At 43.8% G+C, this 24,492-nt stretch overlaps 1 protein-coding gene across 1 annotated transcript in view; it reads left to right on the plus strand.

Annotated features, from left to right (window-relative positions):
* CACHD1 (cache domain containing 1) overlaps positions 1-24,492 on the plus strand; it is a 243,549-nt gene that overhangs the window by 129,188 nt on the left and 89,869 nt on the right. The window contains exon 4 of the mRNA XM_075557163.1: positions 22,549-22,655. Within this exon, the coding sequence (XP_075413278.1) occupies positions 22,549-22,655 (107 nt within the window). The remainder of the gene's footprint in view (positions 1-22,548; positions 22,656-24,492) is intronic.

The following is a 24,492-nucleotide window of genomic DNA, read 5'->3' on the forward strand; positions in this document are numbered from 1 at the left end:
GTCCAGAGAACCAGCTGGTTGTGACCAGCCCAATGCATAGCCCACCGTGCACCTGGGGCCCTTGCCTGTAGAGTCAGCTAAGTTTACAAAGTTGTAAATGTGGTTATAAGTTAACTAAGACAGCCTTTCTAGTCTGGTAACGGGTTCAAGGTAGGGAATGTCTGGTGGCTCGGTGGGATAAGCAATGAACTCTTTGGTCGATAGTTTCGATTCTACCTGCTTTATGGGAGAAAAATGATGCAGGCTATGTCTGTAAAAGATCTGCAGCTTTGGCTGGTCTATGACGGAGTACTACTCCATCCAATGGGCACTTCAGAAGTTAATAGCAATGGGATTGGCTTGGCAATTCCTGAAGAAAAATTCTGCTTCTTACTCCAGTAGCTATTGCAATGATAGCTATAAGAGAAAACTGCTCTTTTAGATAGTTTTGAAATAAGACTAGTATCTGGATGGCTGGGAATGTTTTAACCTCAAAACTAATATTAATAATAACAATAACCCAGGAACTTACTGCTATCAAATCAACCCATGGTGCAGGTTAGAACTTCCCGTGTGGTCTCCTGCAGCTGTCACTCTGTACAGGGGCATAATTTAACGTATCGCCCCTAGTTGGTGGTGAGTCTGCCTCCCCTGCCATTATACCTACATTTGTCCCCCAGCACCTGACAATTTTAAGTAGTTAATAACTACTTGTTGCAATTTGAATTCAGTCAAATATAGTAAGGAAGGTTCTACTTTCAAGGCATTTATAAATGATTGGTGAGAGGAGGGGAGGGAGCAAATGTAATGACATTGGGCAGGGGTGACCCCACTATCATCAAGTCTGTTTCAACTCCTATTAACCCTATAGGACAAAGTAGATCGAAGCCTTAGGGTTCATGAGACTAAATCTATACAGGAGTAAATAGCTTCTTCTGTCTTCCCCAATGTGGTTGATGGGTTTGAACCCATGACCTTTGGATTAGCAGCCCAGCACTTAAACCCACATATTAGGTAGATTAAATTTTGGCACAGTAGAAAGGTATATGGCGAAGAAAATAAAATTTCCCATGACCTTCAAATATATGTGTCTTATTTGATTTGGCCATATGTTAGAGTATCACAAGAAAACAACTATGTCTGTAAAAAATAAAGTCATCCATCCCCTTACAGAAGGGTTGTGGGGAGGAGAAGAGCCAGTCAGGGTACGGTGTAGCAACAGTGAAACATAATTTCCTCTAGTCCCTAAATGATTCCTCCACCCCACCCCCGCCACTATCATGATCCCAAATCTGCCTTGACCAGAGGATGTACCCTGGTACAGATAGGCACTGGAAACACAGGGAATCCAGGACAGATGATCCCTTCAGGACCAGTGGTGAGAGTGGCAATACTGGGAGGGTAGAGGGACGGTGGGGTTGAAAGGGGGAACCAACTACAAGGATCTACATATCCTCTTCCCTGGGGGACGGACAACAGAAAAGTGAAGGAAGGGAGATGTCAGACAGGGCAAGATATGACAGAATAATAATTTATAAAATATCAAGTGTTCATGAGGGAAGGGGGAGCAGGGAGGGAGGGGGAAAAATGAGGAGCTGATGCCAGGGGCTTAAGTGGAGAGCAGATGTTTTGAGAATGATGAGGGCAATGAATGTACAAATGTGCTTTACACAATTGATGTATGTATGGGTTGTGATAAGAGTTGTATAAGCCCCTAATAAAATGGTTAAATAAATAAATAAATAAAGTCATTAAGAAAATCCGTATGTGCCAATTAAACCAAAAGACCATACTCACTGCCATCAAGGACATTTTAACTCACGGTGACCCCACAGGACAGAGTATCACTGCCCTGTAGATTTCCAAGACTGTTGCTCTTGCCTGGAGTAACTTCTGCCGGCTGATAGTTGGCAGGTCAGTGCATAACCCACTGCGCCACCAGGGCTCCATTGGACCATGGAGAAGAGAGAAAACGGCACATTCCCTAAATTGCTAACTGTAGGAGATTCGTTAAGGAAATTGTCACGTCCGGAGAAGAGGTATGCATGCATGCACACATGGTCACATTCAGAAGTTTGAGGGGACATGTATCAAACATGCGCTGGAGTGAAGACAGGTTGAGATTTGGGAAGTGCTGAGTTACAAATATAATCATCCCTTTTGGTGAATAAAATAGGAGTTTCTGTTCTCCACAAATTTTTCATTTTGTTTGTTGTAGTCTCCGAGACACCTTAATTGTGCTCTTGGACATAGCTGGGCAACAATGTTATATAATGCGTTACATAACATGTAACAATGTTATGTGCAAATTGGAGTGAGGGACTGTCTCCTTGAGCGACTGGGCCTCTGCACCGACACAGTTGAGTGGGTACTCTGTGCACGTCTCCCTCCTCACCAGGAGTAGTTGACAAAGCCAGAGACCCACTTTCGGGGTTACTCTGTCAAAAACCAGGGTAGTCCTGAAGGTAAAATGGAGTGAATGGTACATGAGGCCTATCCTAATCTTCAGATGAATCCTTGACTCCGACTTGAACGCTCTTCCAGGGAAACACACGTCAGCACTTCAGGAGTGAGCTCCAAGCGAGTGCTCTCCTAGTCATCTGCACAGTACTCGAAGCAAACACCTCCACCCACCCCTGTCTTTCTCCCTGGAGGGACTGGTGATGTTGAACTGCTGACCTTGCAGTTAGCAACATGATGCTTATCAGCTGAGCGCTCTCCCTCCCTAAATTGCAGGGCTCCCTCCGTTGTTTAATGAAGACTCACACATGCAAAGAGTGAGTATAAGTTATCAGAGGTGAATCAGGCCTTCTTGTGCTCAGTCCCTCCTGTCACAGTTTTACCTGGGTAATTTCCTGATAGCTGTGATGTTTTGCATTATTCCATCCCTACGTTCTAGTCTCTTCCCAAAATGTCTGTATTGTTGCATGCCAGGGAGTGAGGAGGAGGAAGGAAGTCCTCCCAGTCTTGGGAGGCAATTTAAGGACATGATTAAAACAGTTTGTTTTGCAACTAGACAGCTTTGGGTTTGAATCAGACCTCTTTCACCTACAAGTTGACCTTGGGAAGTTGCCTAAGGGCTTTGATCTTGGTTCTTCATCAGTGAAATGAGGGTAATAATACCTACATCACAGAGTTATTATGTGTGTGTGTGGGGGGGTATATTTAATTTGTACACGAACAAACTTTCTCATTGGTTAATTATTTGTTGTTGTTTTATTTTATTCTCAATGGTTAATTATTTGTTGTTGTTGTTTTGTTTTATTCTCAATGTTCTCCAGGTCAAGAGGCTCTGTTTTTTTACTTACAGTCATAGCATATATAGTTTCTTTAAAATATATACCTAAATAAAAAATTTAAATTAAGATATGTGACTGCATATGTGCAGGTAAAATGGTAGTGATTGAAGCTTTTATGAGAAATGGGCTAAAGGTCTTGCTCGAGTTCTCCCAAGCTGGAAGACTTCATGGTAGTAGAGTCAGTCTTTTTAAAATCACATGTCCCTGCATTATATTGGCCACATCAAGCTGTATTATTAGTAGTAGTTATTGAGTGTAAGGTAGTGATGGCTTCATGGTGAAGCCTTTGCCTTTCATGCCAGAGACCCAGGTTCGATGCCCAGCCAGCACACCTCAGGTGTTACTGTGGCCCTCCTTGTGTGTGGCTATGGTGCTGCACAGGCTTCAGTAAAGCTTCAGATTAAGGCAGACTAGAAACAAGACCTGGGGCCGTACTTCTGGAAACTAGTGGATGAAATCCCAATGGGCCACAACAATCCAACCTCCAGGTAGCATTGCATTCTGCTGTGCACGGGGTCAGGGCCAGCTCATTGGTAGTAACAATATAGTAATGTGGATAAACCACTGGGCCCGGGATTCAAGATCTTCCATCTTATTTCTGGATCTTGTTTCATTCTTCTGAGTTCTGTCGACAAGATACCAAACTCACTGCCATTGAGTCAATTCGGACTCAAAGCCCTGTGGGTACGTGAGGCTGTCGATCTCTCCTGGCTCAGAAGGTCTCATCTTTTCCCCCTGGGGTGGCTGGTGAGTTCGAACTCCTGTTTTTACGGTGGGCTGCCCAGTGTTTAATTTCCTGTCCTACCAGGGGTCCCTTCTGAGATAGTTTTAAAGCTCAGTGTTCACACAATAACACTTTAGCTTTTGGGTTTATTTCCCCCTCATGGTTTTTAAACCGTTTTATTGGCACATATTCGACATATCATACATTTCAACAGTTGGATCATCTCAGAAAGAGCTGCCAATCGTTTAGCTGTTGCCTGTGATCCATCGTTTGCATGCTGGTGGCCTGTTGGCTTTGCTGCTTCTCTAAATGCATTACAGATAAGTTTGTGCTACGCTAATTAATGAGACATTTTTAAGAAAGCTAATGTCCACTTTTTGTTTCAAGCCTAAAGTTTCAATTTTGCTGCATTATAATCCATATTTGCTTTTCTTTACCAAAGCTTATTAACTGGTTTTTTTTTTTTTTAAGTCTACTCCTGGAAAGAGAAAGGCACTAATGCTTCCTACTAGCGTATTCTGCTTAGTCGACCCTAGAGCGTCTGCTCTGCTGACAACAGAGGGAATCTGCAAAGGGGTAGAAAAGTGATTTCTCGGGTGCTTTTTGACACGCCCAGACTAGTCCACTCTTAAAATTCCTACTTGGGAACCTCAGGAGCTAATTATTTTGAGCAGGGCCCTGCGTAGTTATCAGGCATGCTGCAAATGTTTGTGGAAGGAATGTTCTGAAGAATTAATGTTCTCTAATATGGAAAAAGAAATCAAGAGAGCATGGCTCAACTGAAGACAAACTCATTTTTCAGCAGTATCACTTAGAATAACAGGGCTTGAAGAGTCGGTCCAGTGAGTCCTGTAATCTAATCAACAGCCCCCCTTTGTGTTACATTGGGTGAGAGGGTGAGGGGGCAGGCGCTCCTGGGCTCTCCCATAAGCACAGTGCAGACACATAAATGCATAATTAAGTCCATGGACTATATCTGGCCTGCAGAAGTATTTTATTTGGCCCATAAGATGTTTTAAAGGTTTTTCAATTTCTAAGTTTTTAAATGGGTTGCCAACATTTAAAACTTGAGGCAATTACACATTTTTAAAAATCCCACTTTCTGCCTTTTCGTGGAAGGCAAAAAGAAAATCCAAACATCTGGCCACCCGGGGGGTCCACATTCCCCACTGGCAACAACCAGGCTTCCTGAAGAGCAGCTCACCCACAGGTGGACAGGGCAAGGCATTCTCTCTCTGCTCAGCACGCTCCCACCTGCGCCTGGGGCATCACCCCCCCCCCCCACCACACACACACATCCTCCACCTTACCACCTGCCTGGTCCACTGGAGTGTGTGAGTCTGCCACTCCTGCTCTCCAAGGACAGTAGAAATGTCTGGTCCACAGCCATCCCTGTCTTAGCCGTTCAAACACCAATTCTCATCCCCTCAAGTTTTAAAGACTGTACGGAAGTTCTTTATACGCACCTTTGAGAGCCCCTCTCCCCAAGACCTGGCGTGCCACAAAGATGGTTCTCTGCCATGTGCTTCTGAACCCTCACATGGTCCACAGGCGTCGCTGCCTCGGGTTTTGTTTTAGTTTTTTTCATAAGCCGATCAGTATTTTTATCTTCTGCATCTCTTAATCCTGTCTCTCTTCCTTTCCGCAGCCCAATCTCTCGATGTTTCTTATTTTTTACTCCTGATCTTTTTTTATTTAAGAAGGGAGCAGAGGAAAAGGGCGGACTAGGGTAGAAAGACAGGAAAATGAACTTGAATGTTTCTTCTCTGTTGCTTTCTTCAAAGAGGGTTTGGTACTCTTGGCCTCCCTCGGTGTTTATTCCTGAGCTAATTGTGGTAGGGATCACTTCGGGAAATGACACAGACTTTTGGAAGAATGCAGCTTTAGGCAGAGAAACATACTAACAAGGGTTAGCATCAGCCCCGGCATTGAGGAGTCACCAAATGTGACCAGAACAAAGCCAGCATCTGATGGAGCTGGTGTAAGTAAGCAAGGGTGTTCTTAAGCCAGCCACCTGGAGGTAAGAACCGTTAGCTCTACAGGTAATGCTCTCAGAGACGTCACAGGCCACTTAAAGATTTCAGCGGAGAGACAGAGGGAGGATGGAGCATTGTCAAATGGGGTTCCTGTTATTGCAGTTGTTGAGCTCATGGCACCCACCAGGGTTGATGCAGTCACTGGGAAGACGGAAAGCAGTGCTTGCACTTCCTGTAGACCCCAACAGAATCTCTCCTCCAGCGGGCGCCTTCCAGAGCTGTGGTCCTCCACTTCCTCATGCCATGCCCCTTTCATACAGTCCCTCATGTGGTGGGGACCCCCCAACCATCAAATTATTTTCATTGCTACTTCATCACTGTCATTTTGCTACTGTTATGAATCGGGCGACCCCTGTGAAAGGGTTATTCGACCCCCAAAGGGGTCGCGACTCACAGATTGAGAACCGCTGTTCTAGACTGATAGGATTTTAGGAGTCAGGTCTCTCGGTCAACCTCTAGGGGTTTCCTGTGACCCACAGAGCAGCTAGCGAGGTTGTCTGCTGCCAGAACACAGGTTCCCGAGGGCAATTGGAGCGCCACGCCACAACCCTCTTAGAGAAGGGCAGAACATGAAACTGGAGCATGGACCGTAGAAGTCAAGGTGTTATTAACTCTACCCAAGCTGTCACTGCGAGAACTTTCTATTACCTTCTTCAGGACGATTTCTCTTACAGAAGTCACTTCTTTGGTGCATATGTTTGCAATGAAAGGAATGTCAACATCGGAGTAGTTCGAGTATACAAATCGCTCTGTGTCTTGTGGGATGTGTCTTGGAGTTGTTCTCTCTCTCTATTGGCATTTCAAGTTCTTTACATAGCTCTGAAGCCATAGAGACAGGGATGGGTTAGCGACAGACCTGTGTTTTCATTTCCACGATCAGCGTGCTAACCTATAATCTTCATGCCTCCTTAAGGACGTTATAATGCATTAGAAGATACAGTTTTCACTTTAGGGAGCCAATCAACAGCTTCAGATGAGGGGTTTGAGTGGGGGTATTTTGGGGGGGATAGTTTTGTTTTAAACACAACTCAAACATGAGCTCGCATTCATTTGTAAGGAGAGGCAAGCCTTCGTTGGTTTTCTTTGTTTTATTTGAACTCGGTCTCTACCATGGTGGGGAAAATTGCCTTACTTCCTAGAACTAATTTTTCCTTTCTTTCCTGTTTAACTTCCGTCACGATGAAGATTGTCACAGTAATATAGTTCTAAGAACCTTAACAGGGTAAAAGATTAAGCACCTGGTTGCTCACGGAAAGATTGGTAAATTGAACTCACCAGCAGCTTCCTAGGGAAGAGACTGGCAGTTGGCTTCCATAATGATCCCAGGCCTAAGACAGTGGGCAGCTCTGCTCTGTCTCCTGGGTCCCCACGAGTGGCAGAAGACTCGTGGCGCCTAACACTGTTAGTCTAAAAGTGCACTGGGCTCTGCTCTGCCACTTTGCCACATGATCTTGGGATGTTTTCTTGGCCTTTTGGTCCTCAGTTTCTTCAGTGGTAAAATGAGAAGCACTTTCAACTAAATCCAATCCAGAGAGCTGACCAACTCTCAAAATTCATTCATTTTCTCACTTTTCTTGCTAAAATTAGTAAGTTTTAAATTCCATCACAGAATTTGTTTTACTTTTGTGTGGGGGCGGGGTGGGGATTACCCTGGGGGAACACAGTAACATTATGAAGCCTGTGAAGATTAAACCACTCATTCATTGGTTTATTTTTAAAAAGAGATAGGTGGAAGAGTTATGGAAGAAACACTTCAGTTGAGTTTTAGAGAGGAGAAAAAGGATTTGAACACAGATGAAAGGAGAGCTTTCCAGAAACAAAAGGTCAACGTGAAGGTTCCACAGTTGGAAATGGGCAAAAGAGCTGAGGAATGCGCCTTATGTCTGGGGCAAATGATGGAAGAAACAGTTAGCGTGGCTGGATTAATAACAGATCATCACTCACTGCCATTGAGTCAATTCCAAATCAATTCAAGCAGCCTTCTAGGACAAGGCAGAACTGCCCCTTTGGGTTTCTGAGACGATAACTCTTTACAGGAGTAGAAAGCTCGTGGCTTCAAACTGCTGACCTTGTGTTAGTAGCAGAACTCGTAACCACTATATCACCTGGGCTCTTACCAACAGACCATACCCAGAACTCTCAACCCAGAACTCTCACTGCCATCCAGTCACCACATGGCGCCCCCCTGTGGATTTCCGAGAGTGTAACTGTTGATGGGAGCAGAAAGCCCGGTCTTTCTCCCAAGGAGCTGCTGGGGGATTTGAACTGCCCACCATAAACTTTGCAGCCCACCACTTAACCTCTACACCACCAGGGCCCCCAAAATAAAAGATTATAGAGTTGCTGGGCTAAATATGCTGTTGAGATGCATTCCGTCGTCCTTAGGCTCCAGAGCTGAAGTAAAGGGCAGTGTCTGTCTTCTCTTTATTCCCACTCTCTGATGCATCATAAACACCAATAAGCTTTTGTTGCTTAAATGAACGTACTGGTGTAAGAGTTTAGAGAAAGAATGAAATTATCAGACATAAACTTTAAGGAGATTTTCCCTGGTGATCTAGTAAAGACTAGAAGACCTTGCTTGATTTTATAGATGTAGCACATATGGGAGTGGGCAGAAAGTAGCCGTTGATGTCCAATAATTTGGGCATTGGAAAAGGTAGGGACAGGAGTAGCTAAGGATTGATTCTGGGTAACCGGGAGAAGTGGACTCACAGCATTCAACATGCAGAGGGGCTTCAAAAAGTTTGTGGGAATTATAATGTTCTTTATAATAAAATGATGTCTCTAAAGTAAACCAGATGCATGTATAGCCAGGTTCATATCTGTCTATATGAATGGATTTGGGGCTAGCATTTCATTCCAACCCCCTTCTAAGAATAATTAGTTGTTATGGCATTGCACTGCTCTGCCCTAGCAGAGTGTAGTCATGAAAGCTGGTAATGCCTGGCGATCAGCAAGAAGAGCGTCTGGGGTCTTGAAGACTTGTCTTTAAATAAATAGCCATTCTAAGTGAGATGTCAACTAAGACCTCATGGAAGAAGCACCAGCTTGTGTAATTCAAGGATGGCAAATAATAAAATCCAAATCCGAAGAAAACCCAGTTTTCCGAAGGCTATGGATGAATGACAGTGGAAGCTCAAAATCTGTTTGTTGCGTCCTTGCATGGATTAAACCTCTGTGAATCCCCCCTCACCAAAGTAGGGGGTGTGAATAGCCGTGCCACCAGACACCATTGTAAAACTGATTAGGACAGAAGCACTCAGGTTATAATGTAATAATACCTTAGGGTTTTATATGCCTTTTGACCCATTTTTAAATTGTGTCTCTTTTTAATATTTTCTGCTTTTTTTTTAATTGAGGTTTTTTCACTATTTTGACTCATCTTTGTTTGGGTTGTTTGTTTTGTATGATTTTCTGTATATGAATTTCAGAATAGGTAGATCTGTAGAGATAGTAACTGGATTGATAACTGTCTAGAGCCGTGACGGGAGGGTGGGGGGAGGGGGCGATATAGTAACAATGAGCATGAGAAGAAAATGTTCTGAAATTGATTGAGGTAATGATTGCACACATCGGGATATGATTGAATAATTAAATGATGTGATATGTGAAGGATATGCCAATAAAACAATTTTTTTTTTTTACATTTGTGGAAAACTGGCCTTGAAGCTCATGGACTTTTCCCACGAACCTCTTTTGAAGCATTCTTGTATTCTTCCGAGTTCCTTGATTTCAGGGGCCCAGTTCAGCTTTGTACTCAAAATACATTCCTTGAACAGGTCCTCTATAAATATTTTTGGGAAGAGTCTTTGAGTAATAACAAACCTAATTTTATCTTTTCTGAGTCCTCATAGTAATGATCTAGGAGCCCTGGCTATTATGTGCTTGGCTGCTGGAACCCACCAGCCACTTTATGGGCGGAAGATGAAGCTGTCCGCTTCTGTAAAGACGGGCAGCCTTGCCCTGTGAGGCCACGATGACTCGAATTGACTCAGTGGCAACAGGTTTGGGATAGTGATGATCTCTTCAGAAGAGCTGAGCCTCTTTAGCTTAGGCAAAGTGATAGTATTCATTATGTTGTGCTTATTTGTGACAGTAGTTGCTGTCATTTAAATAGTATTCCATTGTTGTAAGTTCTGATATAAATGCTAAGTTGGTGTTGATTTTGTTTTTTGTTACCGTTAGTAATTTTGCTATAGCCAAGGCAAGTTTTATAATTCCCTAACATTCCAAATACTGATGCATCTATAATTTTCACCTTAATATGTTTGTGTCTTGTAGAAGATACTGTTCAAGGCACTGTCCTAGACAGTATCTGATGAAATGAATGAATCAACTCACACCATCAGGAACTCAAAAGATGTACGTATGTAGGTTAAGCTGAGGCACACTGTGCCAAGTGTCCTGAAAGAAATTCAGACTATTTTAGAAGGAAGCGAGATTGATTATGAAGAGAAGTATCTGAGCACTGAAACCTGCTGGAGAAATCGTAGTTGAAATTTTGAGGAAGAGTGAGACTTTAGTAGGTACATCTGGGATAAGGATGCTCCAGAAAAGAATAAGAATCCAGAAAGCAACAAAATGGTGAGGGGGAGATACCGGAGAGGTGCCAATCCATGCCAGCTAGACAAATGTCTGTCACTACAAAGTAAAAATTTAACCTAATGGAACTGTGGGTTTTTAATGGAAAGAATAGGTTGTGGCCCACTCTGTGGTTTGGAGAAATTTACGCAGTGGCAAGTGTATTGGGTCATCTATGCGAGAATGGCAAGTTGGGACATCCTAAAAATGTATGGCCCTTTGAGCAAGGATTATAGTAATGCAGGGGGCATCTGAGTTGATACAGGGGTGCATAGACTTGTAGACACAGAGAGTATAGAAAATATAAAATATGACAATCATTTTTAATTGGGAAAACATGACTCTAAATTTTAAATTGAGCATTTCAAAGGATTTATTAAACATGAAAATATAGCAGCCAAGAAAAAATGGAAAGTGATCAATTTGTTTCAGACATGCTGCTTTTGACTTTGAGTTGCTGTGCATCATTCACGGAGGGAGTTTGGCAGGCAGTGGAGGTCAGTCTATAGCTTGGTTTTTATTTCTGCTATTTTCACCTCAAATACTTTCGTGCTTGGGGTCCTGAGAGAGAGGGCAAAGATACATATCTTCTTCTGAATCTGGCTGAAATTTCTGGCAGTCCCCTGTTGATGTCCTATGGCAACTATTTTAAAATTATCTTCATGGAAGAAAAATGTTCTTATGTGTGATATTATTGGTATTGTTCCATAATTCACTCTTTTTCTGGATTAACCTTCTGTAGAATAAGCACAAATTCGAATCTCTCCTAGCCAGCTGGCCAGGTAGCCGTCTTCCAAATGTCTTGGCTTAGATGAATGAGCGCTTCCAGCATTGCATAGTTGTTGAAACGTCTCAATTAACATTCCATCAATTCCTAGAGCCTTGTTTATCATCAGTGCCTCAGTGCAGCTGGATTTTCCCGTGAAGCCCATCAGCTCCCGATCATACACCACCTCCTGAAATGGTTGAACGTTGACCAGTCTTTGGGGTACACTGATTTCTTCCTCCTTTTAATGCGTCCTGCCGAGCTCCCTATTTTGTCTATAGAATCCTTCACTGTTGTAACTCGAGGCGTGTATTTTTTTCTTCCATTCTTTCAGCAGGAGAAGGACTCGCCACTTTCTCCTCTCAGTATTTTCATATGCCTTCTTCAGCAGCACTTTGAAGGTTTGGTTACCTTTTTTTACATAACTTCCCCCTCTTTTTCTTTAACTACTTTTCTTTTAAGAGCATCAGAGTCTTTTCTCAAAACTATTTTTGTATTTTCTTCCTTTCTTTTCAATCAGCCTTTGCTTTCTTTCTTGGTGATGTCATCCACAACTCCGTGGACCACAGACAGCGTGTCAGGTCTATTCTCTGAATTCAGTGGGATATATCATTTTACTCTCATGGACTTGTTTGCATTTTCTTCAGCTTCACCCCAAAGCAGTTGCTACTCTGTTCCCCATTCAGCTCTTCTTGGCCTGGTTCTGACTGTGGATACTGAGCTTCGTCGGTATCTCTTTCTGTAGATGTAGTCGATTTTGTTTTTGTGTATTTCATCAGCCTGGGTTCATGTGTATCGTTATTATTTACATTGTTGGAAAAAACGATATTTGCACTAAAGAAGTTGTTCGTCTTGCAAATTAAATCTTGCGCTCTCCAGCATCGTTTCTATCATCAACGCCATGTTTTCCAACTACGGTTCCTAAGTCATTGTTCCCACTCTTGTAATCTAATCACCACTAATTATCATGCGTGTTTGTCGGATTAATTTCAGACTGCAGAAGTTGGTCAAAACTTTCCGTTTCTTCTTCTTTTCTATTAGTGGTTGGTGAGTAAATTTGAAAGTAGTCACGTTAATGACTCTTTCTTGTTGGCCTATGATATCCTATCCCTTGACAGTGTTGTACTTAAACGCTGAATCTTGCAATGTTCTTTTTGATGATGAGTGGGACACGATGCTATTCATTTCGTCAATCTTAGCATTGTAGACCATATTTTTGCCTGATTCCCAAATGGTGATACCCCTCAATTTCATCTCAAAAGTCCCTAGGATATTTGTTTCCATATATTCCATTTCAGTTTTTGATGACCTCCAATTTCCCCAGATCTATACTTAGTGCATGCGACATTAGTGGATGCTTATAACTGCAGCTTCTCGTTTTAAGCAACACGACATCAACAGTAAAACTAAAGTTTTGCTCAGTGTCCGCCATTGATGTCAAATCTGCATGGAGGAGGAGACCCCTTTTCCCATCATCCTGTGAGTGCCTTCCCCTGGTGGTGCCAGTTGCGGAGTGGTTACGAGTTGGGCTGTGATCCACATGGCTGGCAGTTTGAAACCACCAGCAGCTCCACCAGAGAAAGTCGAGGCTTTCTACTCTCATAAACAGTTACCTCCACGGGGGTCCCTATGAGTCAGCAGGGATCCCAATCTGAGAGGTCCTGTTTCACTGTGCCACACAATGTCCCACTGCTTCACCGGCTAACTTTTTAAGCAGATGATCAGGATCTTCCTAGTCTTAGTCGGCAAGCTCCGTGGAAACCTGTTCATCATTGGTGACCCTGCTGATCGTTAAAATACCGGTGGAATGGCTTCCCGCATCACAGCAGTTGCAGGTGACCACCGTACAGCAAACGAGTGGCAAATTAATATCCTTAGGGGAAAGAAAGCCATGTGACTTAGGCAGGTGACTGTCGCTCTTCTGTCTTCTCTGTGTCATAAGCCAGAAAATGTGGTCCTTCATAATTGAGTGTACTCTTATTGCTGACCCTCTTGTCCCTCAGGAAGATGTGTTCGACGTTTTTGTCACAGAATATTGTGCAGCAAATCAGATTCTTTCAAGTCACTTTCACGATTTTTTTTAAAACTTTCATCTCCAGGCAGTTACAAGCAGCATTATCACTGGCAGGCAAGCAAAATGAGACAGACAGTCGTCTTCCTGGACGCGGGTACCAGACAGGCTTGAGTTGAGCTCAAAGTGCAGTTGGGATTTTGGAGCACAGTTTGCATTTCAGAAAGCCAACCCTACTATATGCTTGAGCTTATGTAAAAGAGTCGTGTGTTATTTTCTATTTAGTGAAATATATTTATGTTTTGACTTCTATGAAAAGCTTTGGGGCAGGGCATCCATCGAACCCTTTACCTGAGGCTCTCAACAATCCAGTAGGATAGATACTATATCCCCTTTCCTCTGTCCCTCCCCTCATTGGACAGATGAAGAAATATTTTCAAGGAGGTGGGATTCAGTGGGACTAGGTTTGGAATCTGCCTCCATTTCGCTCTCTTTCTATTTTGGGGGACAGCCTATTAGACCAGTTGTAAAATAGGAATGATATCTCCCAGTTAATACACTGGACCATGTGTTTATCGTTAAAATTTTACTTTAGGTTGTTTAGACTCTTTGAAATCCCTGAATTATTTGAATATAAAGCTTTCTTAGTCTGGTTGGTTTTTCCCAGTGTCAAACTGTTCCTCCAGCCACTTTTGTCATTTCTCAGTTTGTGTGTGTGTGTGTGTGTGTGTATTTCTTTTCAAGCCTATTGATGAGCATCTTCAGGGTGTGTGTGTGTGTGTGTGTGTGTGTGTATTTCTTTTCAGGCCTATTGATGAGCATCTTCAGGGTGTGTGTGTGTGTGTGTGTGTGTGTGTGTGTGTGTGTGTGTGTGTATTTCTTTTCAGGCCTATTGATGGGCATCTTCAGGGCAGGAAACACTTGCCTTTGGGTCTGCGGCCTATCAAGCTTTCTGGATTTTCTGTGACCTTCACAGAAGCAAGGGCATGGGGGAAGCTGGAACCTGCTGCAGTGCTTAGAATACTAAATTTCACCAGCTATCCTTTATAGATTTTTTACCCTTTATAGATTTTTAGGGGAAGAATGGTCTTATGATTTTTAAAATCTGGTCTCTAAAAGAAACTAGCTAGTGGCTCAGACCAGCTTTGAGAAATAGACCTTCTCTCCACTGTGGACCAGACATTTCTTTGAGCTTTTTGCGTGTTTTATTGCACAAAAATAGCCGAAGTGTTTCCAAGGAAATTTAAGCTTTCTTTAAAAATCTATCTCGACCCTCTGGGGGGAAAGTGGCTGGCCTGGTGTGGTGAGATACATATCTGTCCCCACACTCACAGCTTTATTAAATCTCTGATGTGGGTCAGCGGTGTCTTCTGAAGACACATCGTGAGCCAGACCTGCTCTGCTGCGTTTGTTTCACGCTGCTGTACAGGGCAGGGACATTTGAACAAGCCTCCCACCGCCCCAGTGTGTAAGTGCCCGGGGTCACCCCAAGGTCATTCTCTAGCTCTGCTGTCCTTTGCTGTCAATGTCATGCTACTATGGGCAGTCAGCTAGGTACTAACTACTACTGTGTGGACACAGGGGACAAGAGAGCACACCCAAGCCTCTCTCTGCTCGCTAGTCCTGAGATGCACCAGCCTGTACGTTTTTCACCATTCACTGTGTGGCCACTCAAGTGCTACCTTTCACAGGTAGGTTCAGGGCTACACCCCCAGGGGAAAGAAATCCAAGAAAAGCGCTCTCTTCCCCCCCCCCCCTCCTCTTTCTCCCTCTCCATCTTCCTAGAAAGGGCGCAGGGCGTGCCAGCAAATAACCGTACAGCGTGGTGTTTGTTTGATGGCAAAGGTCAGGGTGGAGAAGCGGGCTTTGGAATAACCCAGCAGGGACCATCAGGTCCACACTTTGCCCCTGTGAGATGAGGAAGATGGGGACAAGTGTTTCATCTGGTGGTGAAAGCTTCCCAAGCCTTAGTGAGGCAACAATTAAACGGATCCCACCCGCAGTGGGGACACAGCAGCACCCAGCATCCCCAGACTTTCCTTGCGGTGACCTGTTCGGTTGAGGAAATAGAAGAAACTACGCTGGGCGCTTCCAAGATACACAGGCGGCCAGTAGGTCATAGAGAGCTTTATTGCTCTGAAAGCCTTAGGGCCCAAGGCCTTTGAATCCAGCCCTCGTTTCCCATCTGCCGGAGTTGCTGAACCCCAGAGGTTTAATCTCCCTATAACTGATAAGACCAAAAAGAATGTGACTTATCACTCCAATCTCTACCAGGTGGAAGGAAAACCCATTGCTGGAAATGTGATTACACGTTACTTGACAGCTTTGCCCATTCATTTAGGGCAAGAAGAAGTGAACTTGGTGCTGGGGTGGGGTTCCAGTGTCATTTGCTTTATACGTGTGATAGCTCCTTTTTGAAGCGATCCTTCCCTCTCCTCCACCATTCAAGCAGAGTTTAAATATTTGCCAGTGCTGATGTTTGATTTTTATCTTAGCCTCTTTCTTTGTTTAACTTTATTCTCAGGGTGGTTAAGTGGGAGATAAGGGCATTCTTGTTTAATTCTTTTCAACTGGTGTTGCTCAAATATTTGGAGAGCAGACACTTGCCAAAGAGAATGAGCGGGAACCTGGCGGAATGAAGGTGAAGTGATATGTCATCCTATCACCGCAAGACAGGCACTGTTAGATTGTTTCTAGAACCAGGGGGTCAGGCAGGCAGGGGCATTGTTTGGCGTCTACACTTTGCCGTGGCTCCTGCAGCTGTTAGAGTTTTGCCTCCTTTGCATCCCATAGAGCTGTGCGCTGCTCTGCAAAGGCAGCTTGTAGTAAGTCCTGGTCTGGGTTCTGAGCTCAGTTCAGTTTCCCAGGCCTTGTGCCAGACCCGCTTCTGATGTGATAACAGGTATTGCTCCCAGGAAAAATTGCACCTCCCCACCTCTCGCCCCCTCCCCTTTTGTACACTATCTTTTGGGGGTGGTATTGTCAGGTCTCGTCCAATTGCTTCAAACCCATGGTGTCTTAACCCACTACCCTCAAGTCATAGCAACCTTATAGAGGTTGTAAACCTTTCCAGGAGCCGACAGCCTCATCTTTCTCCCTTGGAGCGGCCGGTGGGTTTGAGCTGCTGATCTTGCAGTGAGTAGCCCAACACCTAACCTACTGTGCCTCGAGGCTCATTTATAGTGTTTTTGTTGTGATTGAAAGCAAGCACACAAGTAAAAACAGATCCCATGCACCCTTCTCTGTCACCGTATTTGGCTGTGTTTGTGAGCTCAGCCAAAGGTGTAAGCCTTGCTCTCCTGAGAGCTCCCTGGGGGTTTGCCTTTTCAATTACTGCCGTGAGAATGTGCCCACGTGTGCTGCAAAATTCTACCCCCACGCTGGGAGCCCTCCCGTGGGTGCGGCTGCAGTGAGCTATGTGATAAATTGGGCAGGCTTTGCTGGAAATTTTGAGGAAAACCCAGGGTACTGAGCAATTCGCCTGGTAAGTCACCTTCCCTGGGAAATTTAAACAAAGACCAAGAAAGAGATTCTGGAAGTCAACCCCGACTGATGTGTGCGTCTCTCCTTTATATCTTTCTCTGTCTGGGCTGAGACTCCACCGCCAAGTTGATTTACACTGTGAATCGAGGCTGAATGAAATCCAATTGGAGCTCACTTGAACACAGTTTTGATGTAAGATTCAAAGCTTCTGCAAATTTATTTTATCTTCTACATTTGCGGATCTCCTGCTTGGAAATCCTGTTGAAGGAGAATAAAAATGACTGCAGCCTGATGGGAATTAAATGTCTGAAGTTCAAAGCAGTTTGCACATCAGAGCAAACGTCAATCAAATGAACATCTTGCAAGCCAGGCAGGGAGTGAATTTCTCCATGGGGAAGAGATCAAAGTGGGAGTCCCAGTTCTGTTTTCTCCCTCGGGACGCAGTTTCGATCAGTTGTTCATGAAAGTAAATCCAGAAGGAAGTGGTTTTTTTCCCCTCCAAACGTAAGGGGGTTGGAGAGATGGAGTTATTTCTCTTGAAATGGAATTTCAGGCACTGGCTTTATCTTATGAAAATAAGTAGAGAGAGCAGCTATAATAATCCAGAAGCTCTTTCTTTTACAGAGAAGGTCTAAAGGGGACTGAGGTAGACTTTCCCCCTTCCTGTCATAACTAGCTCTTTTAAAGCACTCCTCTGAAGCAAGCAAACCAAACCTCTTTGCTTCAGATGCCCACTTATTTTCTCTGAGGATCTAGGATGTTACCAGGTCCCGGCCTTTCCACAAGCCTCAAATTACATGGATATGACCCGCCCCTAATAACAGACCTCTCAGAGAATGATCTTTTAGACAAGCCCTAAAAGTAACTGACACGCTGTTGTAAAACATCTTTAGTGTGAGCTTTAGGTTCCTCACAGCCGCCAGAATCGGGGTGAAGAGCACGTGCTTTTTGATAAATTGCTTTCCGAAAGCCACCCCTGCCTTGTGCCAGGGCCTGGAGGTGGCTAGTGTGACACAGACGGGTCAGCAAGTGTCACCCCTGTGCTTGGAGGCCGGAAAGAAAAGCAGGTGTCAGCGTGTGAGTGAAGGGTGGCGAGGGGTCACCGGGGGTGTGTTCTTGTAACTCCCTCGCCTCGTGGGCTCACCTGGAGTGGACACGGGGACTTCGTTCGGTGCTGTGGGCAGTCAGGCACGTCCTATTAACCTGGCTGGTGAGTGCAGTGTCGGTCCACCTATGAGGTCTGGCCATTGAGACTCGGGTGAGACTGTTGCCTCGTAAAAGATAGCACGATACAAAAGGAGAAACAGTGACTGTGGTGTCTCTGAATTCTCTAAATACCAGAAAGTTCTGAGAGCTGGATCGATTCATTTCAAACCACTCCATGTGTTTGACCCGCCAGTTGCCCAGCGAGCGAGAATGAACTCGGGAGAAATCTCTGGCGGGCTGCATGCCTTCTGCACCGCGCGCCAGGCTGGCCTGCACTGTGGGTCCGTGTGGCGCTTTGCCCGCGGGTGATCTCATTCACATAGTGGCTGCTGGCCATTCATCACCCATCGTTCACTACACGACATGAGAAGTGCCGTGCAGAATTCAGTACCTGGACATTGTGTTTCCTCTGAGGAATTGCTTTCCGTCTCTAGTTCTTGGACTTTTTTTTTTTTAACCAGGGACACGGGAAACCACGAGTCCCAGCAGATTCTCATTCACAAGAATGGATTTTGCGTTCCTCTTTTTTGGAGGGTTTTGATTTTCTTGTTTTATTACTCTAGTTCATAAGTGAAAGAACAGTGTACGATTGACCACTTTCATACTGATTTTTTATACTTTAAAACTGAGCATGCACTGTTTTTACATTATTATTTAAAAATTATTTTATTGGGGACTCTTACCGCTCTTAGAACAATCCACACATCAGTTGTACCAAGCCTATTTGTGCATACGTTGCCATCATCATTTTCTAAGCATTTGCTTTCTGTTGAGACCCTAGTCTCAGCTCTTTTTTCATGCACTGTTTTATATGCATTTACTCATCTGTGCCAGGGTCAGCGGTTCGAAACTTCCAGCTGCTCCACAGGAGAAAGAAATCACTGGGGCAGTTCAACCCCATCCTCTAGGGTCGCTGTGAGTCAGCATGGACTCAATGGTAGTAAGAGAGATGCACAGGAAACCAGCAGGAGATGGCCCCATTTAGTCTGCCCTTTTCCCTGCACAGAGAGCTATGTTTCACCCCTCCTTCTCTCCTCAAACTTCTCTCTGCCATTGGTTCCCAGGAGCCTCTCAGTTTCAGGAATGAATGGGGATGGGGGTTCAAGACTCAGCTGGACATAAATAACAACAGGTCAGCAGAGAGTTGTCACTTCCACAGCTGGGCCCGGGGTGAGCTCTCTAGGGGAGCTATAATAAAGAGAAAAGAGCTGCCTTTAACCTCTTCTTCCCTTTCCTTTGTGACCTCATCATTGGCCATGGGGTCCTGTCTCTGTCCCTTTCTATGAGAATCTCACTTAAGGCGATTTCAGTGGAAACCGGATTTCCCTTGCAGCCCTAGAACACTGCTTCTCACCCTTCCTAAAGCCGCGAAGACCCTTTCATACAGGTCCTCGTGTGGTGGTGACCCCAACCATAAAATGATGTCCCGTTGCTACCTCAGAACTGTCATTTTCCTCCTGTTGTGAATCAGGCGACCCCTGTGAAAGGGCCGCTCGACCGCCAAAGCGGTCACGACCCACAGGTTGGGAACCGCTCCCCTAGAGCCTCTCAGAATGATCCTTTACCTTGAGGCAATTGTGTGCTTCTCCATCAACTGTTGGATAACGGCCCTGGTGATCTATTTGTTAATTACTCAAGAGGCAGTGTAACATATTCATTAAGAAAGAGAGGTCAGTGTTCTCAACTTGCTGGTTCGTTCTGTACCTTCCTTTTTGTAATTTGCCCTCTCTGTCTCCATTTTCTGACCTGCCAGATGACATGTACTATTTTTTATTACGTTTGTTTATTTGTTTTTAACGCACCAGGTTATGGCGGGCTGTTTTCTGATTTAATTATGAGTACAACCTCATGCAGGCGCTGCTCTTATCATCTCCATCTCAAAGATAAGAAAAGCAGAGACTTAGACAATGTGTTAAATGCAAAGGTCATAAAACTTCAAGTAATTAAATCTAAACTCTAGCCCAGATACGTTTTCACTCTGAAGCTCAGACTTTTGAAACTGACCTAATCTGCTTTGCCTGGATGACATTGCCTCCATCGATGCAGATCATATCAGTTCTATTCAGTGAGTATGTCTGTGCTGTTCAATGGGTACCATATCTTTAATATTCAGTGGATAGCCAATAACTATTTATGGAAAACTTCACATTCCTGACAATATACTAGATGTGACCTGAACGAGATACAGGCCCTAAGTGTAACCTACAGTGCCTCCTGGGGAGCTGTGACCCTCAAGTACATGACATGGTTTGGAGAAACTGCAAGTTCAAATGCTGAGGGAGGTCGATGGGTTTAGGTCATAGAGCCTCCACTGCAAAACCTTTTGCCATTCTATCCGTATTTAACATACCTTATTTGGTATACGAGAAGGCAGAGTAACCAAGATAATTTGCTAGACCAATGACAATTAATGAAAACGTTATAGGTAAGTATTTTGTTGTTGTAGACAGAATCTAAAACCTGGTCAGTGTTCTGTCTAAGAGACATCTCCTGTAAATAATGTTGTGCCAACCTAATTACAAAATAGAGAGAGGGTAGAAGCGAAGCACTAAGAGGCCGGGATAGAAGTGAGAAACAGAATCATGCTGGTCATCATGGGGAGAACCAACGGGGGTAAATTCAGGCAAGAAAGAGGACTTGAACCGGATTTTGCGAATACCACACTGTGTGTGGCCCACAAAGCATAAATAGCTAGGATCTGGCCCTTGGTAGAAAAAGTTTGTCAACCTCTGGTCTAGAGAAGGACTTAATGTCCCTAGCTAGAGCATTGTAGTCAGATGGCCTAAAGAGAGCACGAAACCCAACCCATTGGCTGCTGAATCAATTCTGATCCCTGGAACTCCCCTAGAAGAGAGCGACCTGTCCCCATGAGTTTATAAGGTGTAGATCTGTATGGAAGTAGACTGCTACTTCCTTCTCCCATTGGGCAGCTAGCTGGTGAGCTCAATCTGCCGGCCGCTTTAACCACGGCACCACCAGGGCTCCAGTGATGGCAGACGTCACCAGGTCAGTAGATCATAGAGTCGCAAGCGTCAGAGCTCCAGTTCTTCCCAGGAGCAAATCCAATCGCGTGAGGGGCACCTATGCCACCATTCCATTTCGTTTGCTTGAGTAACTGAGACACCAAGCCCGAGTTGCTAGGATGATGGTGCTCTTGCTCCCCAGGTGTTCAGATGCTGAAAGGAGGGACAACGAGATGGAGTGACGTTGCTTTACCCCAGGCACACGCGCAAGCAGCCGCAGCTGCGTTCCTCTCTTCCTCCATCTGTGGCTTTGGGGCAGCAGTCACCTCGTCTAGACAAGCTGGAGCGGGTCCAAGGAAGAGCAGCCATGCTAGAGAGACAACTGTCTTCGCTGAGACACAGTTGTCGTTGTTGATGTAGCTCCACACTGGGTTAGAGGCTGGGCGGAAGGTCTCGGAAAATAGACATTTGCTCCTGCTCTGATGGATGTGCATCTAAACAAAAGTGTGTATCTAAAAAAATGACTCCTATTGTATTTGCCATGTAAACCCTGTCACACTTACTCACTCAACCTGGATCCATTCGATCATTGTTCTGCGTTGAGAAATGTGATCAAAAGATGACCAGAGTCGACATGAATAACCAAATGCCTGTGATGTTCAGGAGTGCCCCTCCAGCTGTCGCGCCTCTACCTCTGTGAATGGAGTTTCATAAATGGCACTTATCACTTGAAGTTTCCATCTCAACATGTTTTGTTTTTAAGTAATTTTAAGTTGAGTTTATTTAGCCAACACAGAGGACCTTCTCGAATCACATTTATGATCTGAAATCCTGTTTAGGTTCATTAGAAGTTTAAGATTTGAACATATGTTACTTCTGAGTTAAATTCACTTAAAGATAGTCTTAGTATTGATGAGTAAGTGGGGGTGTCATGGTTTCTCATTACATGGTTAGAAGTTGCTATTTGATGTAGCACAAAACCCAGGGTCACATAGGGAGTAAGTGACAGGCCTTGACTCCTGAGTCTTTCTTCGTCCTCACCACCATCGATTTTGTTATTGCTGTCATTGCCTGTTGGTTTCCACTGGGATAATTTAAAGAAGTATTTCTGCCTAGTCTACAACATCAAAATTCAATATGGAATTTTGCAATTCCAGTCTGAATGTTATCAGATCTATTTTCTATATGATCTCAATAGGTCCTAACTCAGGTGTTTTGAGGGGAAAATGGCCTTAAGGATGTTTTATTTTCACTCTTTAGAATTTGAACTTGATTACTAAAAGCCTTCTAAATGCAGCTGCTGTGTATTCCCACACTGCTCTGTGATTTTTTTTCTTATTTTAAATTCAAATCATTATCGTTTACATATGTGTCCCTTTTTGTACAAAACAATGAACTATTGTTTTTGTTGCCTTTTTCCTCCAGATTGGATAGCTGATAAGTAATTTCTTCTTCTAACTTTGTGATTTTTTTTTTCTTCTTCTTCTTCTATTGTTTCAGATTTGATGGCAACTTTAACACCAACGTGTCCAGAACGGTCAGTTGTGATCGACTTTCAAATACTGTTAACAGCCGGGCCTTCAATCCAGGACGGGACTTAAATTCAGGTCAGCCGTCGACTTATTGGTTTTCTGGAAAAACCAACAAATAAAACCATATTTCTCTCTCTTTTTAAATTGAACAAATGGAGAGCTTCTTAAAGGAAATCTGGGTGCAAAGTGGGTAGGTACTCAGTGACTAACCAGAAAGTCGCCGGCTTGAACCTACTACAGAGCATGGCAGGAAAACACAGCAGTCTGCTTCCATGAAGATTTGTTACTTTGAGACGCCTACGGGGCAGTTCGACTGCTCTATAAAGGCCTTGTGGGTCAGAATTGATTCAACAGCAATGGGTTTTATTTTTCACCTGTTGATTGTTTTTGTTGTTTGTTTGTTTTTAAGTCTTGTAAGGGAAAAACCAGATTCTTAAAAGTGGGTATTTCTTCCTGGAAAGCCAACCTTCTAAAGAGAAGAAAAAAAGATAAAATGGAACTGATATGTGTTGAATATCTATTCTCTAGCTATATAAATATCAAGCCATGCCTCGTACTTTGCATATCTCTCAAGTCCATTACCTCTGTGTTATGAATGTTACTTTGTTTCCTTAAGCGTGACTGTGGAGAACTTGCAATAGGTAGCATCGCTTTCTGTTTATCTTTCCTATCAATAAGATTTTGTTTGTTTTAGGTTTCTTTGGGAAAACTTTTCTACCATTATTGCTTACTGTTTTGAGGGGATTGAAGGGACTTTCAGTCTAGTAAATGTAATGCTATGCAGCTAGATATTGGGGCTGAACTCACCGCCTGGTCTAGTCAGAACTCGGTTACATGTGCTGATACAGTAACTCACAGGGCACCTGTGCATGTGTCCCTCCAAAGGGACAGAGTATCTGTTTTCTTGCCTTAGAATCTCCGTCCATCCTTCTCACCCACATATTTTGTTATATAATCTGATGGCTGATAGACTTCACCTTTTAAGAAAAAAAAATATACTTCAGAATATCTTAATCCAGTGGCTTTAGCAAGATGTCTCTGAGGCTGAAAAAGATCCTAAGCTTTTTCTTTATTGCTGAGGAGGTGAAGGAGCTCATCCCTGAATCTGAAGAACTCTATTTCCCAGTATCAGACATCTACCACATGATTTCCTTTTAGGGTTCCATTCTAGAAGAGGAATTTTAGTCACTAGGAATTGTGTGTACACTTCAGGGATTCTGTATTAGGTTGGCCTGAAAAAGAGAGAGAGAGAGAGAGATGTACGCTCTTTATCACATAAAGTTAATAAAACATTAGCTGCTAGCCAATCTGTTGGGCAAACTATCTGGGCCAATATCTCATATGATGAAGGCAGTCTTTTTAGTGGTCTTTTCAAATAAGCGGGGCTTAGGAGTAGAAAGGAAACTCAATGAGAACTTTTTTGAGAATAACTGTAGCTAGCCGGGAAGGGCATGGAATGGGCACAGAAGATGAATTCTGAAAGATCTGCGGAGGCCGAGCTGGAGCTTAAGCAAGCCTCTGGTTCCCAGGTTCAGAAGTTTACCCGTTTCCTTTATACATGTAAGACCTGTTGCTGGGCCTGAACCCTAAAGGCTGACGCAACAAGCTTCCTATCAGATCCAATTTAATTGTGTCCCAGAAGTACACGATATCGCTGAAATAATTAAAGTTTGGTTTACCTTGAGGGATATCAAAAAGATAAGTGAATTATGGATGTATATATATTTGTATAAGATCCAGAAGGAACCACACATAAATATCTATAGTTAGTACTTTTAAATGATACAATAGTGGATTGTTTGTTACTTTTATATTAATTTTTATACTTTAAAACTAAGCATGCATTGGTGTTTTTGTATGCGCTCACTCCTCTGTGCCAAGAATGCTTGGTAGAGTGGAGGGGTAACGATAA

This window comes from Tenrec ecaudatus, chromosome 1, assembly GCF_050624435.1.
Source record: "Tenrec ecaudatus isolate mTenEca1 chromosome 1, mTenEca1.hap1, whole genome shotgun sequence".
NCBI lineage: Eukaryota > Metazoa > Chordata > Mammalia > Afrosoricida > Tenrecidae > Tenrec > Tenrec ecaudatus.